The 27,580-nt window shown below is 44.4% G+C and overlaps 1 protein-coding gene across 3 annotated transcripts; it reads left to right on the plus strand.

Moving 5' to 3' along the window:
- The first annotated feature begins 1,850 nt into the window (after positions 1 to 1,850).
- LOC100282440 (uncharacterized) lies at positions 1,851 to 26,517 on the plus strand. 3 transcript variants are annotated; one of them, XM_035968021.1, is made up of 10 exons: positions 1,865 to 2,149; positions 3,926 to 4,003; positions 4,173 to 4,331; positions 14,001 to 14,152; positions 14,637 to 15,004; positions 15,601 to 15,716; positions 24,305 to 24,427; positions 24,857 to 25,066; positions 25,183 to 25,380; positions 26,204 to 26,517. In XM_035968021.1, the coding sequence occupies exons 1-10, from the start codon at positions 1,976 to 1,978 to the stop codon at positions 26,297 to 26,299; spliced, it is 1,674 nt and encodes a 557-aa protein (XP_035823914.1). In that variant the 5' UTR covers positions 1,865 to 1,975; the 3' UTR covers positions 26,300 to 26,517.
- Positions 26,518 to 27,580: the final 1,063 nt, after the last annotated feature.

The raw sequence follows: 27,580 nt of genomic DNA on the forward strand, positions 1-27,580 counted from the left end.
GTAGAACCATTGAACCAGAAAATTGATGCTTTATAATAATAGAGATAGAGATATACACGATCTGTTGGTCACAGCCTAACCCAGAGATGATAGGATGAAAATTTGTTAGGCATTTTTGGGTGTTTTGGCAAGCTATTAGAGTAAGGATTAAAGAGATGAAAGATGAGATATGAGAGGTTAAACGTAAAATTAGCATATATTAGATATGCGTATTAATGTCATTATATAATTGTACTATCGTATAATTTAGGACAAAAGTAAAATGCATCTCAACATATTATCTTCAAACTGTCAAAATTAGAAAAACAGGTACTAAAACTTTACGAACTATTAAAAGCTGAGTTTGGTCCATCTAAATACCACCAAACTGGATGCTTAAAACCGGTTTAGAATTAGCCGGGCAAGTTCGAATGTAGGTTTCTTTTTTTTTTTTTCTAATTTTAAGAGTTTGGATCCAAGTGTATCGGATACAACTAAGGGCCCGTTCGGTTGATAGAGAATAGAAGACTAGAACGGTTTTGGTCCAGATTGCTTCTCTAATTTGTATAAGTTTTAATTAACAGGAACAATTCTTAGTCCAATCCTATAGAAACGAACGGACCCTAATGGCGATAATGGATTATGATTCGAATATTTTTTCATGATTTGTTTATCCCCTTAATTAATTTTAATATAAAAATGATAGTAATAGAACCCGATTATAACAAAGCTCATTACCGCCCCTATATAATAATAATAACAACAATAATAACAATAGTAGTAGTATTCCCTCTGTCCATATAATTTGGTCGTTTTAGATTTATTTTAAGTTAAACTATTTAAACTTTGACCACAATATTTTTAAGATTAACTTACTTTAATATATTATTGTAGTTTAAATCATGATAAATCTAGAAAATTTACTTTTGTGTTGTAAAATCTTATCAAATATCCGATATAATTAGTCAAAGTTGATACTAATTAATTTAAAACAAATTCAAAATGACTTAAATCATGTGGAGTGAGTAGTAGTAGTAGTAACAACAACAATAATAATAAACATTTCTTCATTTCCGTTCCCAAATCGCATTCGACAGGAACCGAACTTATGGGACGGCCACAGAACGAGAAAATTAGATTTATGCCATTATGAAACTTAGGATTCGCTCAAATGCCATTATAAAAACACGCTTCACTAAAAAATCATTATCAAACGTTGTCTTACAGATAAAATACCATTTAAAAAGTTATTTAAAACTTAACCTTATTTGATTATATTGACAGCCAGTGACGGTACACTTTTGTCCCTCGAACCAAAAGCGCCGACATCTCAAACCCGACGACGCTCTCTTCTCTATCCTCTGTCCCTTCCACCAAAACCGACGGCGACGTCGCTCTCCTCCACCGGTGCTTGGCGCTCTCCCTCCACCAGCGACGGTCCACCGACGCTCGGCGAGCTCCACTGGCGGGCGCTGGTCAGATCCGCTTGGCAGTCATCCACCTGGCACATCGGGTAGCTCACGCCTCCGTTGGCAGTCCCACCGCCGCCCGGCCCTCCCCCAGCGCCTCCGGTGATCCGGACCGCACCCGCCTGCTCGGCCTAACGACCGGCTCCTGCCCCGCCGCAGCCAAAGCTCCCAGCGTCCTCCCGCAGGCCGAGCTGAAGGTTCAGGGCGCCGGTGGAGTTCGACGACGAAACTCCGTCACGTCATACCTCTCCGCCTCCCGTCTTCCGGACGTCTCCAATCGGGGCTTCCAATATAATCAAATAAGGTTAAGTTTCAAATAACCCCTAAATAGTATTTTGTCTGTAATACAACGTTTGATAGTGGTCTCTTACTCTCTTAGCTTATAATAGTATTTGAGCGAATCCTAAGTTTCATAATGGCATAAATCCAATTTTCTCTACAGGAAACACGGCATCCTCGCTGACGCCGGAGAAGCCGAAGCTACAAGTTCGCCCGTCGGAGCCGCAGCACAGGCGCTTGCAAACGCGATGGGGAGCGCGGACCTGGTGCTCAAGATGGCTTGCGAGGGCTGCGGCAACACGTCGGATCTCTACGGCACGGGGTGCAAGCACACCACTCTCTGCAGTGACTGCGGGAAGTCCATGGCACGCTCCCGTGCCCGCTGCCTCGTCTGCTCCGCGCCCATCACCAGGCTCATCCGGGTACGGATCCACTTCTCCGCTTTATTATTCTTTACCTGCGCGCGCAGCGGGAGTCGAGAGGGCGTTCGATGGCATGACCTCGCGACAGGTACCTTTGCGCTGGCGACCTAGGGTTCGGTTGTGCCGATGGCGGTAATAGTTCGGGGGTTGAGGCATTGGGATGTCTGAAGAGTCTTCAGAATCAATGAGCTGAACTTTGTTGACCTTTGTGTTGGTTTTGGGAATATAATATGATGGGGGTGGGTATATGAATCAAAATTCATTGTAGATGTAATCATATATGGCGACATTCACTTTAGAAATTTAGATGATTGCTGATTCAAGTTTGCCGCTCATCTTTTTGGGGAGATAATTGGTTTTTTGCCACTCACAAGATTGTCTTCTTGTTATAATTACCACTGTGTCTATGAATTGTGGGTCCAGCTGGGTCTATGAAATGTGGGTCTGATGACAATTTTACAAACCTGTTTGTTGCTGATGGCAAATATCAGAATCTCTCTCTTTTTGGGACACTGGAGTGGCAACCAATAGCCATAGTTCATGCAAGAATAGGTGTTACTAGATGACACTGACTGCCTGGGCATTATTATGGAAGAGCAATCACTTGCTTGTTGAACTAGGCCAATATAACTTGGAGGATGTGATGATTTGCTCACTCAAATAAACAAAAAACTTATAACTTTACAAAGGTTGGCCTTGCGCAGTGGATCACAATTTGTTTTAAAAACATTGCATAGTTGAGATTCGGTGTAATGACAGTATAAACATGTGGTGATTCTAAATCTATATTCTACTAGTATATATAGTGTCACCAAAAACAGTAGTTGCTGGCTCAATAACTTCTAAGCTCTTCCACTTGATAAAGGATCTGAAAGATTACTGCTAGAGCACATGACAATTAAATTAATGTTTCTTTTTAACTTTAAGAATCTACTGCATTGGATAAGTGGCACTTTTTCTGCCCCTTGGAAATGACCTAAGCTAAACAAAAGGAAAAAAAACACTCACTCAGATTTGGTCGCGATAGAGCCTGACCATTAGAGGTAGATTATGATGGACAGATGGAGGAAGAAACCAGTGGCACGAGAAAAGAGATATATCACTCAAATGGCATTTATGGTAATGTATTGTGATGATTGAACAATTTTTTGAGGTGATATCAGCCATTTTTTGTTCATACAGTGTATTTGTGCTTCGGGAAAATACTAACCAGATGGTGTGAGTTACATTTCTAATATATTTTGTTGAAATCATTTGCAGAAAAAATTAGATTAACTGGAGACTAGAATATTGGTCTATTGTGGCAATGAAGTATTTCACCGGGAATCTTACACTCCTAATTCCTAAAGAGTGCTATAGTATTGGAATTTACTTGGCAACAATGTAATACATCTTAATTTGAGACAGTACAAGTGACCAGTGGTGTTTAAGTTCTATTAGTAGTCAAACAAGCTTCAGAATGGTAAACCATTTAAAAAAATGACTTCATTTTTTGTTCATGTAAGCCAAACTCGAGTTGGTAGAAGGAATATACCAAATTTTTTTGTTCTGTTCTGGTGAAGTGATCCCTTAGACATGGCACCTATGCTGGTGATGACAATTCAACCAGACTGATTGGCTTTGTTTTGTGTCTACAAGTTTGGAATCTATCAACCTCTTTATGTTTTGTCTACAAGGCACGCCATGTAAGGACATGTTAGATTAGAGTTCATGCTAGGTTCACAATTCTAAAGTGCTTAATGATGAATTACTCAATGCTGTTGCATGGGTTCAAAGGTGAGGCAAGTGTTGGGTCTGCCTGGATGCCTAGGCCGTAGGCGTTGCCTAGGCGATAATGTGCCACTGTTTCCCAAGGTGAGCTGTGTACGCCTAGACGATGCCTTTGAAACACGGTGATGTGGTTTACCTATCAGAAGGATTTTTTCCTTTTTTTTTTCATTGCAGAATTCCAGTATGCATGTCATTTGTAGGTTTGCATTGGATTAATTTGTTGATGTGTCAGTATCAATCATTTTTTTGGCAGGAATATAATGTACGAGCTAATTCTGTTATGGATAAGACATACTCTATTGGACGATTTGTCACTGGTTTACCTCCTTTCTCGAAAAAGAAGAATGCCGAGAACAAGTGGTCTCTCCATAAGGAGGGTCTGCAAGGCCGTCAGATAGCCGAGAATATGCGGGTATGTATTATATTTATTTTTTCTTTTCTTTTATATAACTGAAGCACTTTTAAGTTTTAATCTAGAAAAATCAAGCAATGCAATGGAGTCTTGTTTCAGTTTCTTGTGAATAGTTTTAGCCATATGTTACATTCTTCACCTGTTTTTAGGCGAGTATACATCATTGCTCTTTAGTTTATTTGAAAATGTGCTCTCTATTTTCCATAAAATGAATAAACCTTTTACCATCAGTACTTGGTTACTTTTATAACTTTCCATCGTTATCACTTACAACATATTGGAGGGTAGATTATTGGGAGTTTGATGGAGATGCTCTACCCTAAGCCAGCCTAGGCCACTAGTAAGCAGTGCAACATGCAGTTTTTTGGTTGCCTAATCTAGGTTGCATGTGTAGAGATATATGTTGTTTGGTTTGTTGGTTAGGAGGGTGGCCAAGGGGTTGTACAAGTGGAGGTCTTTGTTTACTTGCCTGGTCACAAATCATTGGTGCAAATTGTTATGAATTGCGCTATATTCAATATGAGGGCACTAAGCCCGAACATGTACACCAGTACAAACAGTGTACAACAAGGACTCTATGTATGAGAGACTACATCAAGGACACATGCATAGGCGATTAGGCATCTGACACCCCCCTCAAACTCAAGGTGGACCAAACATACTGAGTTTGGAGAGATAAGACCTATGTTAAGGCTTGGTTTGTGCCTTTGTGAAGAAATAGCCATCTGAAGCTCTGGAGGCACATATCAAAGATGAATCATATCATCTTGAACCCGTACGTGTAATAGGTGTCAACACCTATATGCTTAGTAAGCTCTTGCTTGATTGGATCACGAGCAATACTAATAGCATATGTACTATCAGACAAAAGATGAGTCAACATAGAAATAGAAATATCAAAATCCTCAAGCAACCACTGTAACCAAGTAACCTCTGTAGTCACAAGAGCCATAACACACAACTCAACCTCTACACTTGAACGAGAAACTGCTACCTGCTTCTTAGTTTTCCAAGCAATGAGTGAACCACCAAGAAAAACACAATAGGCAGAAAGAGATCAACGAGCAGAGGAATCAGTAGCCCAGGTAGCATCACAATAAGCTTAGAGTTGTAAAGAGCTAGAGCTAGAGCGTGAAAAGAACGATGTCTAGATATAGTCCCATGAAGATATCGTAGGACACGAATCAAGTAAGTGATTATAGTGGAGTTGGGTGGGAGTGGAAACAAACTGGCTCAGAATATGTACAAATTATGAAATGTAAAGATGAGTGACACCAAGGTAAACAAGACTCCCTACAATGTGGCGATAAGGTCATCTCCAGCTGTCTGTGCAAATGGGCGTGCAAAACACTGTTTTGTACTGTAGACGAAATTGTTTACAGAGTGGAGTTTGAAATAGGGAGTGTGATAGGGAGGCTGTTGGAGATAGCCTAACAAGTAGAATCCTCAAGAGGTTCACCATCCATGGCACGAAGGTGAACATTGAGTTCCATGGGAGTCTCAAGTTCTCAACTGTTCGCTGATCAATAAGAGATGCACAATCAAGAAGATTCTGAATGTACTTTTGAGACAGATAAAAGCCCTCAGATGAAGGGGAAAACTCTATCCCAAGAAAATAACGAAGGGGACCAAAATCAGTCATGAGAAATTGCTCACTAAGACGTACCTTGGAAAGGTTATGTACTCAGAATCATCTCTTGTGGTCATCATATCATCAACATAGAGAAGAAGAGTCCGACAACGAGACAATATGCACAAAAAGTGCATGATGACGAGCAATGGCAAAGAGACCAGCTGCAGTGGTCACAGGCGTAAAGCATTGAAACCAAGCACGTGGAGTTTGCTTGAGCCATAAAGGGAGCGCCAAGGCGACAAACCATGCCCACAGGGACAGAATACCTAGGCAGTGGCTGCATGTAGGCCTTTTCACATAGGCCACCATTAAGAAAGGCATTATTGACATCAAGTTGAGCGATGGACCACTCACAAGCAGAGGCCACAACAAGAGTGAATGGTGGTCACGTGAGCAGCATGCGCAAAAGTCTCATCGTAGTCACGAGTCACGACCATGTTCCTGCTGGAAGTCACAACCGACTAGGCGAGCCTTATAACACACAAGAGAACCATCAGAGCGGGTCTTCTTATAGACACACTTACATGTGATAGGATGAACACATGGTGGACAAAGAACAAGTTCCCACGTGCCGGTACGCTGTAGTGCAACCTTCTAACTCTGGCAAGATTGACAAGTATCTAGTGGCAGTCGGGGACCAAGAGTTTCAAGTTGATGTCAAGGAACCGACATCTAAGCGAAGAACAAATCAACTATAGAATCTCCCTATTGTAGGCTGCTCTTTACGAATAACAACAAGATAGATAGATTGATCAGTAGGCTCATAAAGGTCACACACAAAAGACTATATCTGACGTGCAAACTCAAACTCAATAATATCAATAGCAAGATGATTCTTCATAGTCTGCAAGACTGCAACTAATTCCATCTAGAGGCAAGAATAGCACCGACACGAGCATCTTCATCCAACCAATTCCTGTAGGCACTAAACTGAGTCACAAGAGGATATCTCTGACCATCATAGTTTGCAAGCAACTCCTCGTCAGTAGCCTTCTATGGAATCATAGGCGATGTAGGAGCAGTAGGACAAGCAGGAATTCGTGCCATTAAAATGCACCAGACATCGTAGAACTGGAACACCACTAGACGAAAAGGTCAAAGACGGGGCCATAACAACAGTCGACGGTGAGAGTGGAGCAGCGACGGCCGACGAAAAGGGGTCACAAGCTGCAATTTTTTTACTGAAACCTAATAAAAACTGTTAGAACGAAATCCGCAAAACCGGATCTGACCAAATCCGGATCGGGAAGAAGGGCTGCTGGTGCAGGCAGAATACAACAACACACGAGCAGCGGGCGCCATCGAAAAATGCACGTGCCACTGTAGCAGGTGTATAAGGATGACCGAGGGCAATAAAAGTGTGCATATTTAGAGAATCGATCAACAACTGTTAATATGCCGGATTTGCCATGGACTTTTGGAAGACCCTCGATGAAGTTTATTGAAATATCTATCCATATTTGAAGTGGCACATCCAAGGGTTGAAGAAGACCTGCTGGGTGCAATGCTTCGGTTTTGTTCTGACAGATTGAACAGGAACAAACCCAATCCTTTACTAGTGCCCTATCCTTGTGAACAAAGAAGTCTGCTCTCAAGCGATGTAGTGTCTTCTGTATTCCACCATGGCCTGCAGAGTGTGCGGCATCTATTACTGATGGAAAGTTTGTGGATGAGGCTGGCACAAAAATCATGCGACCATGTAGTATTAATCCATCCCGGACTTGCCATGGATCACCTAGTTTGCCATCCTTAATCCGAGCCTGGAGGAGCTGCCACTCCTCACTGTTTGCACATTCCTGTTGTAGGTCACGGTAGAGTTGAAAGGTGGGCACTGACACAATATAGACATATCCATTGGCTGTGTTACGTCGAGATAATGCATCTGCTACTGTGTTTAGTCGACCTGCCTGATATTCCACTGTGAAGTCAAATCCAAGCAACTTACTAATCCATTGATGTTGGAGTACAATTGATAGTTGCTGGTCAAGCATGAATTTGAGACTAAAGTGATCAGGCCGCACCACAAACCGTCTGCCCCACAAATAGGGACACCAATGACGTACTGTCTACACCAATCCAATGAGCTCTCGCTCATATGCTGCGAGCTTGACATGGCGTGCTGTAAAAGGCCGATTGAAGAAGGCTATTGGCCCATGGTCTTGGTGCAGTACAACGCCGAAGCCAGAGCCCGACGCGTCGCAATCCACAATGAACGAACACTCAAAATCTAGAAGCTACAATACTGGTGCCGTTGAGAGAGCCTGTTTGAGTTCTTGGAACACTGAGTCGGCGCTCGGGGACCACCGGAAGCCTTCTTTGTTGAGGAGTTTGGTCAATGGTGCAGTGATCAATCCAAAATCCTTGATGAATTTACGATAGTAGCTCTTTAAGCCCAAGAATCCTCGCAGGCCACGTGGTGATTTTGGAATTGGCCAGGATGTTACAGCTTCAACCTTGCTGCTGTCCATGGCTACTCCATCTGCTGAGATTACATGTATTAGATAAGCCACAGAGGTAGCCCCAAAATCGCACTGTCTGTTTGACAAAGAGCCTATTGGTGTGCAGGATCTCCAGGACGACCTTTACATGTCTTAGGTGGCCGGACCATGTGGCACTGTAAATGAGATGTCGTAAAAAATACGAGGACAAAATGACGGAGAAACTGACCCAGTACCTCATTCATCAAAGTCTGAAATGTTACCGGAGCATTTGAGAGGCCAAATGGCATCACCAAGAATTCAAAATGCCCATGGTGCGTCCTGAAGGCTATTTTGTGGACGTCATCTGGGTGAATTCGGACCTGATGATAGCCTGAACGGAGATCCATCTTGGTGAAGAAACGTGCGTGCCCTCTGAAGCTCATCCAGTAGCTCATCGACCACAAGTATAGGATATCTGTCCTTCACTGTTTTCTCATTTAGTGCCCTGTAGTTGATGTAGAAACGCCATGTGCTGTCAGGCTTCTTCACTAGAAGGACAGGTGTAAAAAATGCAGACATGCTATAGCTGATCATTCCTTGCTGTAACATGGCTATGCACTGTGCCTCAAGTTCATCTTTTTGAAGCTGTGAATATTGATATGGACGCTGTTCGACTGCTGGTTTTCAAAGAGTTGCAGCTGCAATTTTTCACAAATTGCTACAATGTTTCCTTTCTATATAACTAGGCAGCAGAAGCTGCTGCAGCAGCCAAACAACTTCATGGTCACACGGCTACTGGTGTTGTGCCCGACAACGGTGGATTCGGTGATCACATCGTCTCACTGGGTGTAGCAGGCGATCCAACACCTCCTGAAATTGCTGTAGCAGGCGATCCAACATAGGCTTTGGTTTGGTTTGTGCTGTCCTAACTGCAGGGTTCATGGGGATGTCATCCCGTGATGATCCCAGACCCTTCCACATGACCTGTTGGCCCCGTCGCCAGAACGCGAGACACAAGTCCTCTAGGTCCTAGAGAGTTGGTCCCGGGGTGCGCAGAACTTGGACTCCAAGGATAATGTTGAAGGAATCAAGTGGAAGTCCATAAGAAACTCTTCGAGGCCGATAGTCATGCCGAGGCTGTTGGCAAACCTGCGACAATTGATCTTGTCGCTGTTGGCCACAGTGGCCTGGAGACCTTGGCTAGTACTGTATTCCAGTTTTAGAGCGCTTGCAGTGCCTTGGTTCACGAAGTTGTGAGTAGAACCTGTGTCCAGTAGGGCGGTAAGGGCCTATCCCCTGATATATACTTCAACTCTTCAAGCTGCATTGTGCTCTTAGAGCGAATGCTCGTTAAGGCATGTAGCGAGATCACTGGTGCTGGGTCTTCAGGAGTGGGATCGGTCTCCATAGATCTTCCTCAAAATCAGTGTCCTCGAGATAGAACAACCGAGGGCAGCGATGTCCCTGGACATACTGCTCGTCACAATTGTAATAGAGCCCTTGCCGACGACGCTTAGCCATCTCACCCGAAGTAAGGCGCTTGAATGTCCATGGTGGTGCAACTGTTGTGACACTGTTGATGATGTTGGCTGTTTGACTGGAACATGCATTGATGGCCGCTGAGGAGGTTTCATGGCTTTATTGGAAGTTGATGTTTGATGGTTGTCGAATGATTATCTTCGTTCATAAGCTCTTGCCAGGCTCAAGGCATGATTGAGGTCCCATGGCGCCATGAGTTCTACATCAATCTTAATACGTTCTGGAAGGCCTACGGTGAACAACTGCACTTTTTGCTCCTGGGTGAGTGGTGCCGTGCGGCTGAGAAGGTCCCAAAACCTTTCTTGTTAGTCATCCACTATTGTTCGGAAGGGAAGTTGAGGCAGTTCCTCGAGAGGATTGATGCACAGTTGTGGTCCAAAATGCTGCTGGCATAGTGGCTTGAAACGGCCCCGTGGTAACAGTGGTTGGTCGCGCTGGGTTGGCAGTACCAATGTACCATACTACCATGTCCGTGTGACTTCCGTCATGTGATATGAGGCAAGCCACACTTTTTGTCTCCCAAAGCGCGTTGGCCATTGAAAAATTGTTCACATCTGTTGATTGATCCAATTGGGTCTTCTTTTCCATCAAACATGGCGAATTCCAGGCGATGGAAATAGGGAATGCCCGCCGTTGGTTGGGTGCCTGCTATGCCGGTCATCACCTGCGGCGGTGGCGGGAATGCTGGCATATGCGACGGGGAGTGGGGAAAGGGTAACCGATGAATCAGAACTGGAGTTGTGGAAGTGGTTTGTGAAGAGATAGCGGTGGCTGAAATTGGTGTGGTGGTTGGAGGCGAATTGACGGACGTGTTTGCTGCGCCCACAGTTGCTCCCGGTCCTATGGGCACGCCACCATATCCCGACATGCCGTAAGGAAAGTCTGGCGGGTTGACGGTCGTGGATGGCACGGGGGCTGCTTCCACGACAACAACTCGGGAGATGGACGACATTTGCTGGGAGAAGTCGCCTAGTTGACGTTGCACCTCACTGAGCGTCGTGGCGATCGACGCCAAGGACGGTTGTAAGGCGGCTGATGTCGTGATGTCGCTGTTGTTGGGCCCTGGCATGCTCGATACTAGATTGATAGGTTCTTGCCCACTTCTCAGGTAATAGGTGTGGGTGTTCTTGGTTTTGGCCTTAAGGATCCGGGATCGAGGAGGAGCCGTGACGACGGCGAGGTAAGCACTCAGGCAGGAACTCAATCTCCTTTTTAGATTGATCTTTCCCTTGAAAACAACTATTACAAAGCTGGGACTATATATAGTCCTAATCTAACAAACTCTACCTTAATTTAAGTACTCATGTTGCAACAACCCTGTTGTGGGAAACCCTAACCCTGGATTAGGGTTGGGTGTTGTATTAATAGAATTGAGTTAACTGGGCCATGCCCATTACAAAGGGGTGAGAGGGTAATTACACGGTGAAAGCCCCAAACCCTAAACGGGTATTCTAACACCTGCAACGGACTCTATCCTATTCTTCTCCTAATCTCTTATCTGAATCAGGTTCTATTATGGACCGGTTTACTGGTTGTTTAGGCCTCCAGCTATACACTTTGCTCGTCATAACAGCAGTAGAACCGAATATATACACCAATACAAGATAGGGACAGTGTACAACAAGGAATCTATATATAAGACCAAATACAATAAGGACACATGTATAGGCATCTAACACAAATAAGATACAAGGAAGAAGCATTAACAACCGCAGTGACGAGTGTGGGAAGGACATGAACCAGAAGCCCTATCGGATGCTCATTTCTTCTAACCGATGATATTTCATGGGTTAACAACACCAGGAATGGAGAACCCAAGGGGAGATGAGAGCAAGAGCGGATTGAGAATGAGAGAGGTGCCATGCAAATGAGGCTAGGAGGTCACCCTAACCATCAACATGGGGTAGTCACCGATTGTGGGCAGCAATGATTTCAAGTCGCCTAGTCGCCTGGTCGAACCCTGGGACCGACCAGGCGACCAGTCGCGATTAGGCGACGACTAGGGCGACTAGTCGACCCCTAGTCGGTCCTAGTCGGTCCCTAGTCGTCCTAGACTAGTAGTTATACTTATATAGGTATATATATAAATATACATGTATACATTATATAAATTAGAACAAACAACTAGGATAAACAAAGTAACATATTGCTTCATTGTGATTTGTGACTTACCTGAACCTGACATGTGACATGTGACATCCCATAATGGAGTACAGAGAAGGGGGAGAAGTGGGGGGAGCAAGAGGGACCTTCAGATGACGTGCTCATCTCGTCACTGGTTCGCAGCCACCGCCGGTTGGAGACTGCAGCAGTGCAGCTGGCGAGCAGGACTCCAGGAGAAGGGGCAGGGGACGCAGGGTGTTGTAGCTGCCGGCAATCAGGAGTCCAGGACTGCAGGGGTGGTGCCAAGAGAGGAGAGGAGAGGAGACGTGCAGGTTGGAGATTGTTGGCGGCTAGGTTAGAATAGGAGAGGAGAGGGTACTCTAAATTAGACTGTAGACGGGCTAAAAAAGGCCCAATAACTAAACCCTAGCCGGGACGACCAGGACACATAACTCGGACGACTAGTCGCCCTAGTCGACGATTAGTCGGACGACCAGGACGACTAGGTCTTCTAGTCGAGTCGTCCAGCAAATCGTATCCTAATTGCCGACCAGCCCGACTAATCGCGATTAATCACGATTAGTCGGACGACTTGAAATCATTGGTGGGCAGTCTGGAAGGCTCTCACTCCTACACTAGATAGGTAAGATCTAAGAAAAATGGCTGATTCTTGCGCGTTACCTAAGCCAGGCCAAGGGGCCTCCGATAGATAGTGCAGGTCTGCTTAGTAGCTGGGCCAGGGAACAAAACAAGTGACCTTGCACTATCTAAGCCTGCATAAGCTCTAAGCCACCCTACCCAAAACGTTTTCATGGACTGATAGGCTTAGGTGACTAAGACGTATATCACATAGTCTGCAACTTCATTGTGTACTGTTTGTTTGTCAACCTATTATTGGTACATTAGCATGTGCACGTTTACAGTTAAGATAGGAAAATAGATATGTACTCACCCCGTTCCAAATTATAAGACATTTTGACTTTTTTAGATACATTGTTTTTACTTTATATCTAGATATAGTGTATATCGAAGTGCATAATAAAAGCTATGTATCTAGAAAAACCAAAACATCTAGAACGGAGGTAGTAGTAGGTAGGAGAGATGTTAGCAAAGAAATACTTTATAATTTGGTGATATATTAAGGAATTTATGTAAGAGTACAATAGATTAGGGAATAGGGAGGCACTAGGACCCGTGAGACCATAGTCACAAAGTTCCCGGATAGATAGGGTTGAAGAATGCGGTACACTACCTATGAGAGATTTTTACATGGTGGTAATGAAAATGACCCCGCGTACCCGGGTCGGGGACGACGTTCCCTGGTCGAGGGTCGCTACCACTGTACCCGTTTCTTGTGACTATGCGTGAGATCTATCAGATGATGATGAACCTGTGGAACCTTGTAAATCCACACATTCAACTCCACTACATTCCTAATCTCATTCATATCTTACATGTAGAACAAATAAGTGATGAAGATTTTTTCGCTGTGCTTGATTGGATAACAAGTCGATGATTACCCATCATCTAGTCGATACGTCTGTCACTCCAGATGTACTTTTCATATAAGCGATTAATGATTTTTTCACTGAAAGTTCCTTTATTGCTATTTTTTGGAGGTAATAACGAAATGCCACTCCACAACAAGATTTTAGCTTCTCATACATTGTAACATATTGCTACTGGAAAAAAGATTCTATCTTCAAAAACAATGAAGTTGCAGGTGTATGGCAATATATAAATTACCATGGATTCATGTTTGTCTTAATCTTGAATCTTGCAGGTATTGTAATTTAATGAACAACTCACTCGCAGTTCTGCTCGCTCATATTTTCCTGCTGTCAACTCTTTTGTTTTTGGTGATTACGATCGTGTACTTAATCACATTTTTAGGAACAATTATTTTGTTTGCCATTGGTATTAAGTTTGTCAGTAGTCGCCGTAACTATATGCATGCCTTTTGTGGCACCCCAGGAAAAATACAACAAGAAACCATGGATTTTGGAAGACGAAACAGGCCAATATCAGTATCAAGGTCAAATGGAAGGATCACAGTCAGCTACAGCTACATATTATTTGTTAATGAGGCACGGCAAGGAATTTAATGCATATCCTGCTGGCTCTTGGTAATGCACTTGTTTCATTTTTATGGTGCATTTGTGACTTTGCTATTTTGATAGCATGAATCAGCTTTCATGTTGTCTGCTAAGTAAAAGTGATTTTGCTTTGTTCCATTACTGTAACTTTGTTTAGCTGTCATACACTTGTCTGGTACAAAATAAAACAACATGAAACTACTGAAGTGTTGTCTGTGACAAATTACTTGAATCATCTTCATATTCTATACAAGGTACAATGCTATTGGTAATAATTTGTCAAAATTATAATGACATGACATAACATGTCAATTTTCGCAACCATAGGGAGTAATATACGATGTTAGTAGTAGGAAACAGTTTGGCGAAGGTATTTGTTATTGGTAAAACTTCATTGACATGATTGCCTATGGTTATTATCATAGTTACATTGTGTCTTGGAGTTCTAGAATTTTTTTTCTCTCTCACAGCAATCTCATATTCCATTCTTTGCTTAATTATATCCTTGTTTCAGGTTTAATTTCAGTAAAATTGCACAGTACAAACAATTGACACTGGAGGAGGCTGAAGAAAAGATGAATAAGAGGAAGACCAGTGCAACTGGTTATGAACGCTGGATGATGAAAGCAGCGGCAAATGGACCAGCTGCCTTTGGTTCAGACATGAAGAAGCTTGAGGCCACAAATGGTGGGGAAAAAGAAAGTGCTCGTCCTAAGAAAGGAAAAAATAATGAAGAGGGTAATAATTCTGATAAGGGTGAGGAGGATGAAGAAGAGGAAGCAACACGCAAGAATAGACTTGGACTAACTAAAAAGGGCATGGATGATGATGAGGAAGGTGGAAAAGATCTAGATTTCGATTTGGATGATGAAATTGAGAAAGGTCTGCTTCTCAGTTTTCCTTGAGAACACTATATCTTTAGATTAAAATTAAAAACCATGTTTTTCTAGACATAAGTGCATAAAATTCTGGTTTCTTGATTTGTGTCATGCTTAAGGTTATATTCTTTTCTAAACCTCCCTATTGTATCCATAACCCTATCTTATTTTAGCTAATCTGATGCTTCAGTTTGCACTGCTATTGTCAGTCTCCAAATTTAGTCGACCAGCCAACATGGATGGTAAAGTTGTGCTGCAGGTGGGACCAACATGTCCTTTTGTTTTTTTATTACTATGAATGTGATGCCCCGAGATAAGAAAAATGGGACATCAAATTTTCTATGCCAAAATTAAGAAGCATATGGTTGTTAAGTCTGATTGAGTTTTATAATTGTGCTTAATGTCGTGACCACATTGAAGTACCCTTGACCTGTTATAGACTAGTAGAGCAATTGACTGGCTTTGTTGTTGTTTGCGGCAGAGCTATTCCAAATTTTTTACCTTGCTAAGAAAATATTAATACTGCAGTTCATATCATTAGTGCATTAGTGCATTTATTGCACCTAGTTTGGCACTATACTAGGGAATTCCCTTTTTCAGGTGATGACTGGGAGCATGAAGAAACATTCACTGACGATGATGAGGCTGTAGACATTGATCCAGAGGAACGGGCAGATTTAGCTCCTGAAATTCCTGCTCCACCTGAAATCAAGCAGGTTGATATACACCATTACTGAAATGCTGAGTATTTTTTTAGAGAGGAGATTTCCCCCTGCTTTATTGATAATAAAGCATTCAACAAGTTAAGCTAACAGCTAAAAAAGTGAAATGCTGAGTATTTCATAACGTATAATACCTTTTTCTTTTGGAACACATTTACTCGGTACTAAAAATTGATGCTATGGATCTCAAGGGATTTTTGGGTTCCAAGTTTTTTTTTAATCCAAATTAGATTTTGTTAAACCAAATTGTGGTCTAACAACCTAAAACTTCATGGCTTGATAGCATAAAATTGCGAGAACCGAACTCCTATTTTGTTGAGACATGAATATTAGGGTTGTATATATTGTGTTTTTTCTATTGGTCTTGGCATTTTTTTTGCTTTTGTTCTTACATGTCATGAATGAAGAAATATCTTACACCCTGTTTGGTTGTACATATTGGTGCATGAAATTGGGAATTGGAATCAACTTTCCTAAATTCAGCTGTTTTGTTGCACGTAGAACTGAGATCCTAGAATTATAGACCCAATTCCTTGGTACCCTTGGTCATCGTCTATGTGGTCCATTTCCTAGATGAAGAATAGCCACTGTCACTTGTGGCCGTGGACATACTGCTTGTCACAGTTGTGCTTGGCCAACTCACTAAGGAGAGGCAATGGACACTCTCAACATGCAAAAAGGAAGAAGAGAAGAGCTCCATTACATTCTTTGTAGTAGTAGTAGGATAGTTTAGTTTGGGAGTTACCGGGAGTCGAGTTAGTCTCAACTTTTTTAACTTAGTCTTTGGAAGTCTGTTATAGCTCTTGTATCCTTTTTTTTAATCTTTGTAAGACTTTAGGTTATCAATCATATATCTAGTGTGTGTGTTAGAATAATTGTATTGGTTGGGGCAGAGGTGGAGAAGGTAATCCTGTACATGGTCTACTTTCAACTGCAAACCACATGAAACCAACCCAATTAAACTGTATTGTGTCTGTGTGCTATGGCCAGGTTAAGCTAGGGTGCGGTTTTGAACCAAGAAACCCATGTTAGATTCTCGTGAGTTTATTGCTCCACAGACATGCACTTGACGCTGCTAGCATGGAAGTTGACTGCATCAGTGATATCGATCAATTGTGCTTGATTTGAGAAGATACAACCATCGACAGTGACACCAGTGGCCTTGACAAGGCCGCTACCAGTTTCAATGTAGTGAGTTCTTGCATATCTGTCACACTTGCACATTCTTAGAGCATGATTTGGCTACTAGCAAGTAGAAATTGCCATCCTCCTCGACAAGTGGCACTAATCATGATCATGGTAGGCGTCGACGTCGGCGCTAGCATAGCCAACAACTTGGGCGAGGTCTACCGCAATGGCGAGGAAGGTGTGGAGGCTGAGAAGGAGTTCTATCTATCTAGTCATAGAAAGAGAGGAGGAAAGAGCAGAGGCTACCGGCTACCGCCACCGGGTAGACACACCGGAGGTGCATGAGCTGTCGGGACATAGGAAGTTGGGAAGCATGAGGTTGTTGCCACGGTGACATACAAAGGCTACAATGGCGACCACGTCTGCAGAACGTCGTGGGGCTCATCTTCATGTTCAGTTGGGGTGACGTGCAAGGTGATGGGGTCATCGTGCAGATGTGTTCCACATCGATAGCATGTCACGTGTGGTTCGACGATGTGAGGGTGGTGGCCATGTGCACAGTGCCATCAAAATCCCTTTTTCTCTAGTTGGTGTAAGTGTAATCACTGCAGTGCAAACCAAGGAAATCGTGAAACCCGGGTTACCTAACCCTCTTAAATTGGATTCTAGATGGGTTATGTTGGGTTGTACCAAAAAATGTTGAATTGGACCATGTACAAGTCTAGGAGCCGACATGAACACATTTCTCGCTAATGCACACAACGTTGGGGTTGTGACGCTGAACAACTTGGGCTTGGAGCGGTCGACCTTGGTTGGAGGAGCTTAACGTCGATCTTGATGTGCTCTAGAAGGCCTCCTATGAACAACTCCACCTTCCGAATTGACACTATTAAGCATTCTGCTTGGTAATCCTATATATGGTGTGTGAGATCCACCTAGCGGTTGGTTCGGACTAGCGGTCCAAAACACAAGTGGCACATGTCCTTGAAGCAATCCGAGGAAGGCATGCCCTCATCTTGGTCCAAGGCCTAATTCCACATTTAGGCGGTGTCAGTGAGGTGGTACAAGGCAAGCCAAATCAAATCCGATGTCCGAGTGCGTTGTCCACAAAAGAAATACTCACAACAGTTGAGCCAGTTTAGGGGATCCTTCCTGTCAAAGGTTGGGAACTCTAGTTTGTAGAAGCGAGGAGCACCCAAACATGTTATAGGAGCTGGCGAGGAACAATGGTAAGGTTGGGATCAGCGAAGGTGATGACGGACTGCCGCTTCGATGACCAGGAGACGAGGTTGGCGCCCAGGAATACGGTGTAGCCAGAGGTGGACCGGTGCGTGTCGGGGCAGCCGTCCCTGTCAGCGTTGGTGTAGACGATCAACTTAGGAGTAGAAGGTCGAAGAAGTAGACCGTAGTCGAGGGTGCCGTAGAGGTAGCGAAGAATCCGCTTGGTAGCGGTGAGGTGGGGCTCCCACGGGGTGTGCATGTGAAGGCACACCTGCTGGACCGCGTAGGCGATGTTGGGCCAAATGAAGGCGTGGTACTGGAGAGCCCCGATGAGGCTCTAGTAGACTGTCACGTCGTTGACCAGGGAGCCGTCGTCCTCGGAGATCTTCGCCTGAATGTCAACAGGTGTGGAGCAGGTCTTGCAAGTGGACATAATAGCACGCTCCTGAATGTCGAGGGCGTACTGTTGCTGGTGAAGGAAGAGGCCCTGTGGACGACGCTCCACGATGAAGGAAGAGGCCCTGGGGGGCGACGCTCCATGGTGACCCTGAGGAAGTGGCGGAGAGGACCTAGGTCCTTCATTTCGAACTCTCGTTGCAGGGTGGCGATCATGCGCTGGAGGGCAGCATTGGACGCCGTGAGCACGATCGTCGACATAGAGGAGGTAGACATTGTCGCCACGCCGAAGAATGAACATGTACGTGTCCGACTAGGCCTCGACGAAGTCGAGAGAGACCAAGTGGGAGGCGAAGTGACTGTACCAAGTCCACAATGTCTGGTTGAGACCATACAAAGAGCGGTTAATCTTACACACCATACTCGGGCGAGTGGAGTCAACGAAGCTGGTGGTCTGACTGCATTACACTATCTCGGTTGGAGTGCTGTGAAGGAAGGCATTCTTGACGTCCAACTGATGGACTGCCCAGTCCCGAGAGGGCGAGGGAGAGGACGGTTCAAACGGTGGTGGGCTTGACGTCGGGGCTGAAGATCTCATCGTAGTCCACCTAGGGCATGGAGTGAAGCCTCGAAGGACCCAACGGGCCTTGTCCGATCCAGGGAATCGTCAGACGTGAGCCTATGACGGAAGATCCGCTTGCCGGTGATCGCGTTGGTGCTAGGGTGATGCGACACCAAGTCCCATGTGTGGATGGCCAGCTGGGCCGCATACTCCATTGCGTGGCGCCAGTGATTGGTGAGCACGGTACCAACAGAGGTGGGATAGACGAGGGAGCTGGACCAGTGGCGGTCGTGAGCACCAGCTAGTTAACTGGTCGGAGAACACCGACCTATCGACGCGTCACCATCGGGTGGATGTGGCACATGCCGTAGTGGATACCGACTGGATGGTGCACCGACGGCTCGTCACCGGAGCAGGCTGAGGCACGAGCCGACTCATCGGAGGGGATCGGGGGATTAGGTCGCATACGTCGCTGATAGACACAGGTGGGATCAACAAAGTGGGCTGATGGTCGTTGGAGAAGCACATGTGCAGAAGCGACGGGGCCGCGCGTAGAGCGGTCAAAGGCGATGGGGCCACACATGACGCAGAAGAGGTCACTGAGACCGGGGTAGGGGAAGAGGAGGTACGTCGACGGGATCGACATCGAGAGAGTCGCTAACAAGGGGAAAACATCCTCATCAAAAAGGACATGTCAAGAGATGATGATGCGATGGGTGAGAAGATCGAGGCACATGTACCCCTTGTGGTCAGAGGAGTACCCGAAGAAAAGACAGCGAGTGGATCGGAGCTCAAGTTTTTAGGGGAGCGATAGTGAAGGTGTTAGGATACCAGGAACAACCAAAGACGTGGAGGTGCGTATAGGAAGGGGCAGTGCCAAAGAGGGCGAATAAAGGAGTGAGATGATTGACCGTCTTGGATGGGAGGCGGTTCAAGAGGTAGGTGGCAGTGTGGAGACCCTCAACCTGTTAACAAGCAGAATGGGAGGCTTGAAACACAAGGGTGCGAATGAGGTTGGTGATGGTGCGAATCATGTGCTCGGCCTTGCTATTCTGAGGGGAGGTATAAGGACATTACATCCCCAGCTGCACGTCGCGCGAGAGAAAGGAGGCACGAGACGTGGAGTTATTGAACTCCCGCCCGTTATCACACTGAACACCCCAGATGGTGCAACCGAACTGAGTCAACACCCATGCGAAGAATTGAGAGAGGGTGGGAAAGGTGTTAAGACTTACGACGGAGGGGAAAATTCCAGAGGTAGTGAGAGAAGTTATCCAAGATGACCAGATAGTACTACAAAAAATGCTCGGTATCGGGGATGTCCAAAGATCACAATGGACGAGATCAAAGGGGTGAGCGGTGCGGGACATGGAAGAGGGGAAGGGTAAGCGAGTGTGGTGCTCAAGCTGACAAACATAGGCGAGGTAGCGTTGTTGCGGGGGCAAGAGATGGCTGAGGTGGTTGAGAGTTTGGAGAGGACGTCGTGGCCAGAGTGGCTAAGACGACAGTGCCAAGTGGAGGTAGAGGCAATGGAGGCGGGGGCATAGGGTGTGGCAACATGGACGAAGGAAGGTGGGGCGGGGAAGCGAATGGGATATAGGGGTCTGGTGCTGTCACATCGAGCGACCACGACACGAGTGGTAAGATCCCGTATGGTGAGCCCCCAGGGACCAAACTCCATAATGGTTGTTAGTGGTGAAGCGACGATCCGAAAGAAGGTTCTGGATGATGTTGGGGGCAGCAATGATGTTGTTAAGGTACAAAGGACCAGGAAGGACCGTGTCACCTACTGAGGTGATAGGAAGACTCGATCCATTATCGACAATGATAGAAGGTAAGGGGCTATGAGGATGGGTGTGAAGAGACAATACTGGGGTCAGGTGTGGTGTGGTACGAGGCGCTAGAGTCGACAACCCAGTCAGTGGGAGGAGTGGGCTGTGAAGACATGGGGTACGAGGACAGAGCCAAGGAAGGCACCCCCACAGAGCCACCAGTAGGAGTACTGGGGCTAGCAGTAGCGAGCATGCTGATAGTGGTCATGGGTGGTGGAGACAACAAGGCCTCGATCTTCATGGAGACAACCTCAACACTGCGGAACACAAATGACCAAGTAGCGTGGCAGCCCTCCTGAGGGTGGATGGAGGCCGAAGGATGGTATAGCTCGACGCAGTCACGGAGAATCGGGTTTATGACCCGATCAAAGGCCACAAACGTGCCCTAGAGAAGTTGGCCATCATGAAGGGAGACACACACGCGGTAGGGAGGCGCGTGGACCGCTGTGGAGCGAAGGACAGACGTCAAGGGAGTGGTGTAAGGGGCCGCGCCAAAGCAGGGGGAGGTGGTGGCGACATCGGGAGCAGAAGGAAAGGCGCGAGCAGGGAGGGACGTCGACGCGCTGCTAGGGCAGGTAGGTGGCGCAAGAGGGGAAGGGGGCACCACCACTGAGAAGACGAGACACGACATGGGTGCCATTGCGAGTCAAGACAGTCACAGAGGAGACGAGCGCGGGGACGACCATGTGGGCCGCGTCGGCGGCGAAGGAGATGGTGGCATGAGCGGCAAGGGACAACCGTTGAGGGCACGCTGGCCGCGTCCGCGACAAGGGAGTGGACTGCATGGGGGGCGCTAGCATCAGGGAAGAAGGCTGCGATCGCAGTGGATAGCCGCAGGCGCTGTGTGGGAAAGAGGCAGCAGGCGTATGGAGGATGACTGCGAAGCCGGATCTGACTGGGTCGGCGGCCGCTGGCGGCTATGGGAGGGAGAAGAGAGGTGAGAGGAGGCTTGATACCATGTTGGAATAGAAACCCCTAACCCTAATTGAGGGCTAGGTATATATTAATATAGCCAAGTATGTGGGCCAAGACCCATTACAAAGATGTAATAGACAGAGATACAAAATATGCTAACAAACACTACACATACATATAACGTGTTCACTAATTCATGCGTAAATGATATGCATATAGTTTCGATTTGCTGAAATGTGATACCTCGTTGAGCTAGCTCGTTAACGAACCGAGCTGGTATGTCAGCTCAACTCGTGAAAAAATTCAAACGAGCTGATCCGATCCGAGCCCACCACGAATCGAGCGAGCCGATGAGCCACGAGTAATTCGTCCAGCCCTAAATAGGGTGGCAGCGACGATAGTGGTGGCTAGGGTTTGGGCAGTAGTGCTAGAGAGGGTCGATAACTCTGCTGTCCTGTAGCCTAGCAGCATGGTCAGCTAGTTCGTTGCGCGGTCAGTGCATGAGCTGATGGGACTGCATTTGTTGCGCGAGGTCCGCTTGTTGGGGAGGCGACAACACTGACAATCCATCATTGTCGTTGGGGTCCGGCATCTGTCATACCAGCTATTTAGGTTCCGTAGGAGGTAGACATGGACAGGGCTCGTGAGGGAGACAAGAGAGTGAGAGGGCTGGCACCACAACAAATATGTTGTTCTGCTTAATTATCTCAACTAATAGGCTGATGTATTTTTATCCCCTCCTAACACATCAATCTATATTCCAATCTAATAAAACAAAGGGAAATAAAGTAATACATATCTATGCATATCTAAGAAAATCTCCGCCTAGCCATGTGGGCATTTCTGGCATTCGTACATGACACCGGTTATAACATCCCTTTGTGAGTTGAGCTGTTCAGTGATTTGTTTATTTAGATTGATGGATGGTGCCAGACTTGGATGTGCATTTATGTTAGGTCCGCTTGTTTCTTAGTAGGTGAATTCTTTTCACCTGATTGGTTTGATTTTGTCTTTAGCTTGAGGGAGGTCTGTGACTGTTAGGGAACAGATCAACAAATCTAGATCTAACCTAGTGCAAGCTTGCAATAATATTTTTGCACCTCCTGCTGTTACTATCCTTATTTAACACATGTTGATTCCTAGATTATGATGTCCAAACAGTTACTAGTTCCTAATGATCTATAACATTCCATTGTTATCTGGGTACCTAACAGGTTAGGGTATGGGCAAGAAATTTTACCCAACTCGTTTAGCGGGCACGGTAAGATGTGGAAGTTCCGGTATTTTATTGGCGGCTAAATGTCTTACCTACTCTTTACCCGACCCGTTGCCATCCCTGATCTGGTGTAGTGTCATCATGCCGATTTATTAGTGAAAACTTCTTTTCATTGACACCAACAAAACATTTTAATCTACAAAGCTAGATTTGAATGACTAAAAACCTAAAACCACCCTAAGAATCATAGTAAAACTTGTTTTTGTGAAAGTACATGATCCATGTGATCGAAACAACCATTTGAGTTAAATGGAAATGAGCACATGGTAGTTCACAAACTGTGACAAAGTTTAACCAGCCTATTACTCTTAATGATGTGCTCTGTGTTATTCTTATAATCATATCCCTAATGTTTCTAGATCCACAAATATCATATCCTCTTACCAGGCTCTTTTTTAGGCACATTTTGTGTGTTGTGTTTAAATGCAAATTATGTGAAAGGGCCTCTAGTGTAATGGTTAAGGCTTCCGAGTAGCACCTCTAGGTCCCGGGTTCGATTCCCCTTGGGCGGTGACTTTCGGGTTTGGTTAAAAAAAACCCCTCGCTGTGCGCCGCCCGCTCTCGGGTTACGTCCCCGCGCGCCACCCTCCGGCTGGGCTGTTGCAGAGTGGGCGGTGACGGGCCGCTAGTGATGGGGGTCAGGGTTCGGTAATTTTCTTGGCCGGGACCATGTTTCAGTCTCTTCTTAATATAATACCGGGAGGATGGTCTTTCCCTCCCTGGCCGAGTTTTTTAAATGCAAATTATAATAGCTCAAACAAAGAATTTGTCAATACACATCCATGAGTACATTGTCGTTTTGCCGATAAGTTAATTCATCTAAGTTGCTTGTGCTGGCTAACATGCATCATAACACTTGTCATGTCCAACACAATTTCCTTACGACTGGAGTTTGAGAACATAACAATCAGTAAACTAACACAAAGTGAATAGTGGGCTACTTTGTTAGCATGGTTACGAACTTCAAGATCAATTAGTGTGAAGTTTCTGTGCTTCCTGTTATACCTTTGACTACCTGCAACGCCGAAAACAGGATAGAAGAGTATTTAAAGCTAGTCAGCCAGCCAGCCAGAGTGGTGGGAAATCACCTGGGGCAAAAATGCTGCTAGAGCCCAGAGCCAGAATGTGTATATGAATATTTTGAAGTCCTTTGAAGCAAATAAGCTAATTATTTTTCTTCTCTCCTTTTGGGTCATTGGTTTATAACTTGGTACTTCCTCATTTTGTTTTCCATGGTTATTGGTACTTGCAGGATGATGAAGAGAACGAAGAAGAAGGGGGCCTGAGCAAGTCTGGCAAGGAACTAAAAAAGTTGCTTGGGCGCGCTGCTGGACTAAATGAGTCAGATGCGGATGAGGATGAAGAAGACGAAGATGTACTAATTCTTTTGGAAATTGAATATTTTAATATTTCATTCTGCACTAAGGTTGTGGATGTGCGTATGTTATGTTGGATTTGTGGCCATACAAGGAGAGATCAAGGACAACATGTTCGACAAAGACCTTAAGAGACGTGTGTAGTAGGATCCCAAGGCACGGTAGCAACAAGAAGAGAAGAAAGGAATACCGAAGTTGATATAGAAAGAGACAGTAAAATGAGAGTTGAAAGGATGAGATATACCTAAAGTTTTAATCTTGTGCATGGAAAACAACTATTCATGTGTTCGAACATCTACTTGTGGGTTCTGATAGCTTTTTAACTTGAGTATATGCTAACTTGGTTGAGACTAAAATGCTTTGTTGTTGTTATTCTGCCCTAAGGTTATTTTTTAAAGAAAACTAAAAGGACCCTTTGCTTTATCCAGCAAGAAGATGATTCATCGCCAGTGCTTGCTCCAAAACAGAAGGATCAAGTTAAAGATGAACCTGTGGATAGCAGCCCATCTAAACCAGCACCATCAGGACATGCTCGAGGCACACCTCCGGCATCCAAATCCAAGCAAAAGAGAAAATCAGGTGTTGATGATGCAAAAACTTCTAGTGGTGCAGCTTCAAAGAAAGCAAAGGTGGAATTGGTTAGTGATCTATGTTTATTTTAAATGTGTTGAAAGAAGAAATAAAAACTTCATTTTTTATATACAAGTATGCTCAAGTTTTCTAGGTATGTAAGTAATAATCCCTTTTTGTATAGGATGCGAAAGCATCAGGCCTCAAAGAGGAGGCATCATCTTTGGCAAAACCTGCATCAAAGACCTCTGCTGCATCAAAAAGTGGGACAAGCGTATCACCTGTCACAGAGGATGAAATCAGGAGTGTTCTTCTTGCAGTGGCTCCAGTCACCACACAAGATCTGGTATCCAGATTCAAGTCTAGGCTTCGAGGTGCAGAGGTACGCCTCTTTGACACCATTCTTTTCTTCAGTTGTGGTCTGTTGTTTACCACTTTGCAAAATGAGATACACACCAGAATAATTAGTGAAAAGCTTCGCTTGTTTACTATATACCATGTATACCATAATTATGCTCTTTTATTCTAAACTAATAATAGCTCCTGAATGAATTTGTTATGGTTAACACTATGCGATGAAGAACCTTGATTTCTGCAAACCTCATCACCGAGTTTGTCACTTCATTTTCTAGAATACGCCACTCAACTTTTGTAAAATTAGATAGCTAGTTCATTTGGATGCTATGGAGCTATCTAATTTTGTAGAAGTTGATTGGTATGTATACAATTATTCCCATTTTCTATGGTATACTCAGTCATCAAGCAATAAGTTGTAGGGCTCTTTGGTGTATGGCTGGAGCTGTAGGGCTACGTGGTAATAGGCCATAAGTGTTCTGTAATGTGGTTATGGTCGTTCGTTGTTTTGGTTTCTAGATGAATCCATTTAAGGCCCGTTCGGTTGACAGGGAATAGAAGACCGGAACTGTTCCCACCCAGATTGCTTCTCTAATTTGTATAGGTTTTGATCAACAGGAACAAATCTCGGTGCATTCCTCCAGAAACGAACGGGCCCTTAAGTTTCTTTGTTTCTGGCCTCCGTAAGGAGCCCTTTGTAATTGGTCTGCTCTAGACAATTATCCTCTTTAATTTAATGAAATGCAGCTCTCCTGTGTTTTCTAGAAAAAAAGTCATCTAGCAGTAAGTTATTGCCGACAGTTGTGGACTTGTGGTTGTGTCAATTTGACGTGAATTTTGGTCCATTGCAGGACAAGAATGCATTTGCTGAAATTCTGAAGAAAATTTCGAAGATACAGAAGACGAACGGCCACAACTACGTTGTCCTCAGAGATGACAAGAAGTAAATAACCGAACAAAGGCGCTGACATCGCAACCGTTGGCTGTACTGAGATAATATGTTTATGTAACATGCTGCCTTGAAGATAAACAAGTCTGTAACACTAGAATTGTCTTCTAACCCTTGTGTACTTGAATTTTATTTTACTATTCCAGATTTTATTTATGCGGCTTTGCACTACACACCTGTTATAAATGGAAATCCATTGGGAGTTCATCTCGTGAATTTTGGTAGATTGACATAATTTCTCTCGCTTAAAATAATTATTAGCTTATGGGGAACCCAGTGCAGTTGTGAATTTTGCGTTGTCATTATTCGACATGCTTAGTGTACTTTGCAAGGAAAATGACACCTAGTATGAGCAGTATGTGATTTTGATGGTTGATTGAGAACAGGAGCATTCTTGAAGACCAACTAAAAGAAGTCCTGACAAGAAACCAAGCTAATCTGGCCTTGACTTTTAGACCGAAGGCATTAAGCCCTGCTTATATTGAAAGCAAAAAGACACCAAGCACTGTAGATACCAGTTTATAAAAAACGCTAGAAAACAACTCCAATGTGACACCCCTAGAGCTAAAAAAACACCTCCAGCAGCAAATCTAAGGGGTGTTTGTTTTCACCTGACTAAAGTTTAGCTCTTGTCACATTAAATGTTTAATAATCATGAATATTAAATATAATATAATTATAAAACTAATTACATAGATAAAGAATAAAAGACGAGATAAATTTATTAAACTTAATTAAATCTATATTTTATACTCGTAATTGATATTCAAACATTTGATATGACACAAACTGAACTTTAATACTCACCTCCAGAACGGAGCTCTGCTACATCTCAAGGCCCAGAAGCAAAGCGTGTTAACTTCACCGGTAGTAGGAACCTACACAAAACTACGACATAAAACTCTAACAAACATACCTCAACCAGATGTAAAGGGGCTTTAGACTATCTACAACAACATCTTCTAAATTTCATCTTCTAAAGGAAATATTTTCTGTCCTTTACAACACTCTCTAAAACTTTCTATTCTCTATATCTTCTCCATCTCCATCAATGTCTCCTAAATTTCACCCCCTATATCAACAGTGCATCAGAGTTCACTTTGTATATTATTTTTTTACCGATTGTGGACACGTGATCGAGAGGCACAACAAACAAGCACATTGCATAGAGGATGACCGTACACCCTCCATTTGTAGCGGACGTAGGCCATCCTCCAAATTTTAGAGGACCTTTTAGAGTCTCTTGTTGGAGGGGAAAAAGGAGCTGACCAACCCCTAC

Source organism: Zea mays, chromosome 5 (genome assembly GCF_902167145.1).
Source record: "Zea mays cultivar B73 chromosome 5, Zm-B73-REFERENCE-NAM-5.0, whole genome shotgun sequence".
Lineage (NCBI taxonomy): Eukaryota > Viridiplantae > Streptophyta > Magnoliopsida > Poales > Poaceae > Zea > Zea mays.

Excerpts from the sequence above, each read along its gene's own strand:
- LOC100282440 (XM_035968021.1), top strand. The coding sequence starts at position 1,976 with ATGGGGAGCGCGGACCTGGTGCTCAAGATGGCTTGCGAGGGCTGCGGC. Across the intron at positions 15,005-15,600 it reads GGATGATGAAATTGAGAAAG|GTGATGACTGGGAGCATGAA; the intron begins GTCTGCTTCTCA and ends TCCCTTTTTCAG. Across the intron at positions 24,428-24,856 it reads AGGATGAAGAAGACGAAGAT|CAAGAAGATGATTCATCGCC; the intron begins GTACTAATTCTT and ends TGCTTTATCCAG.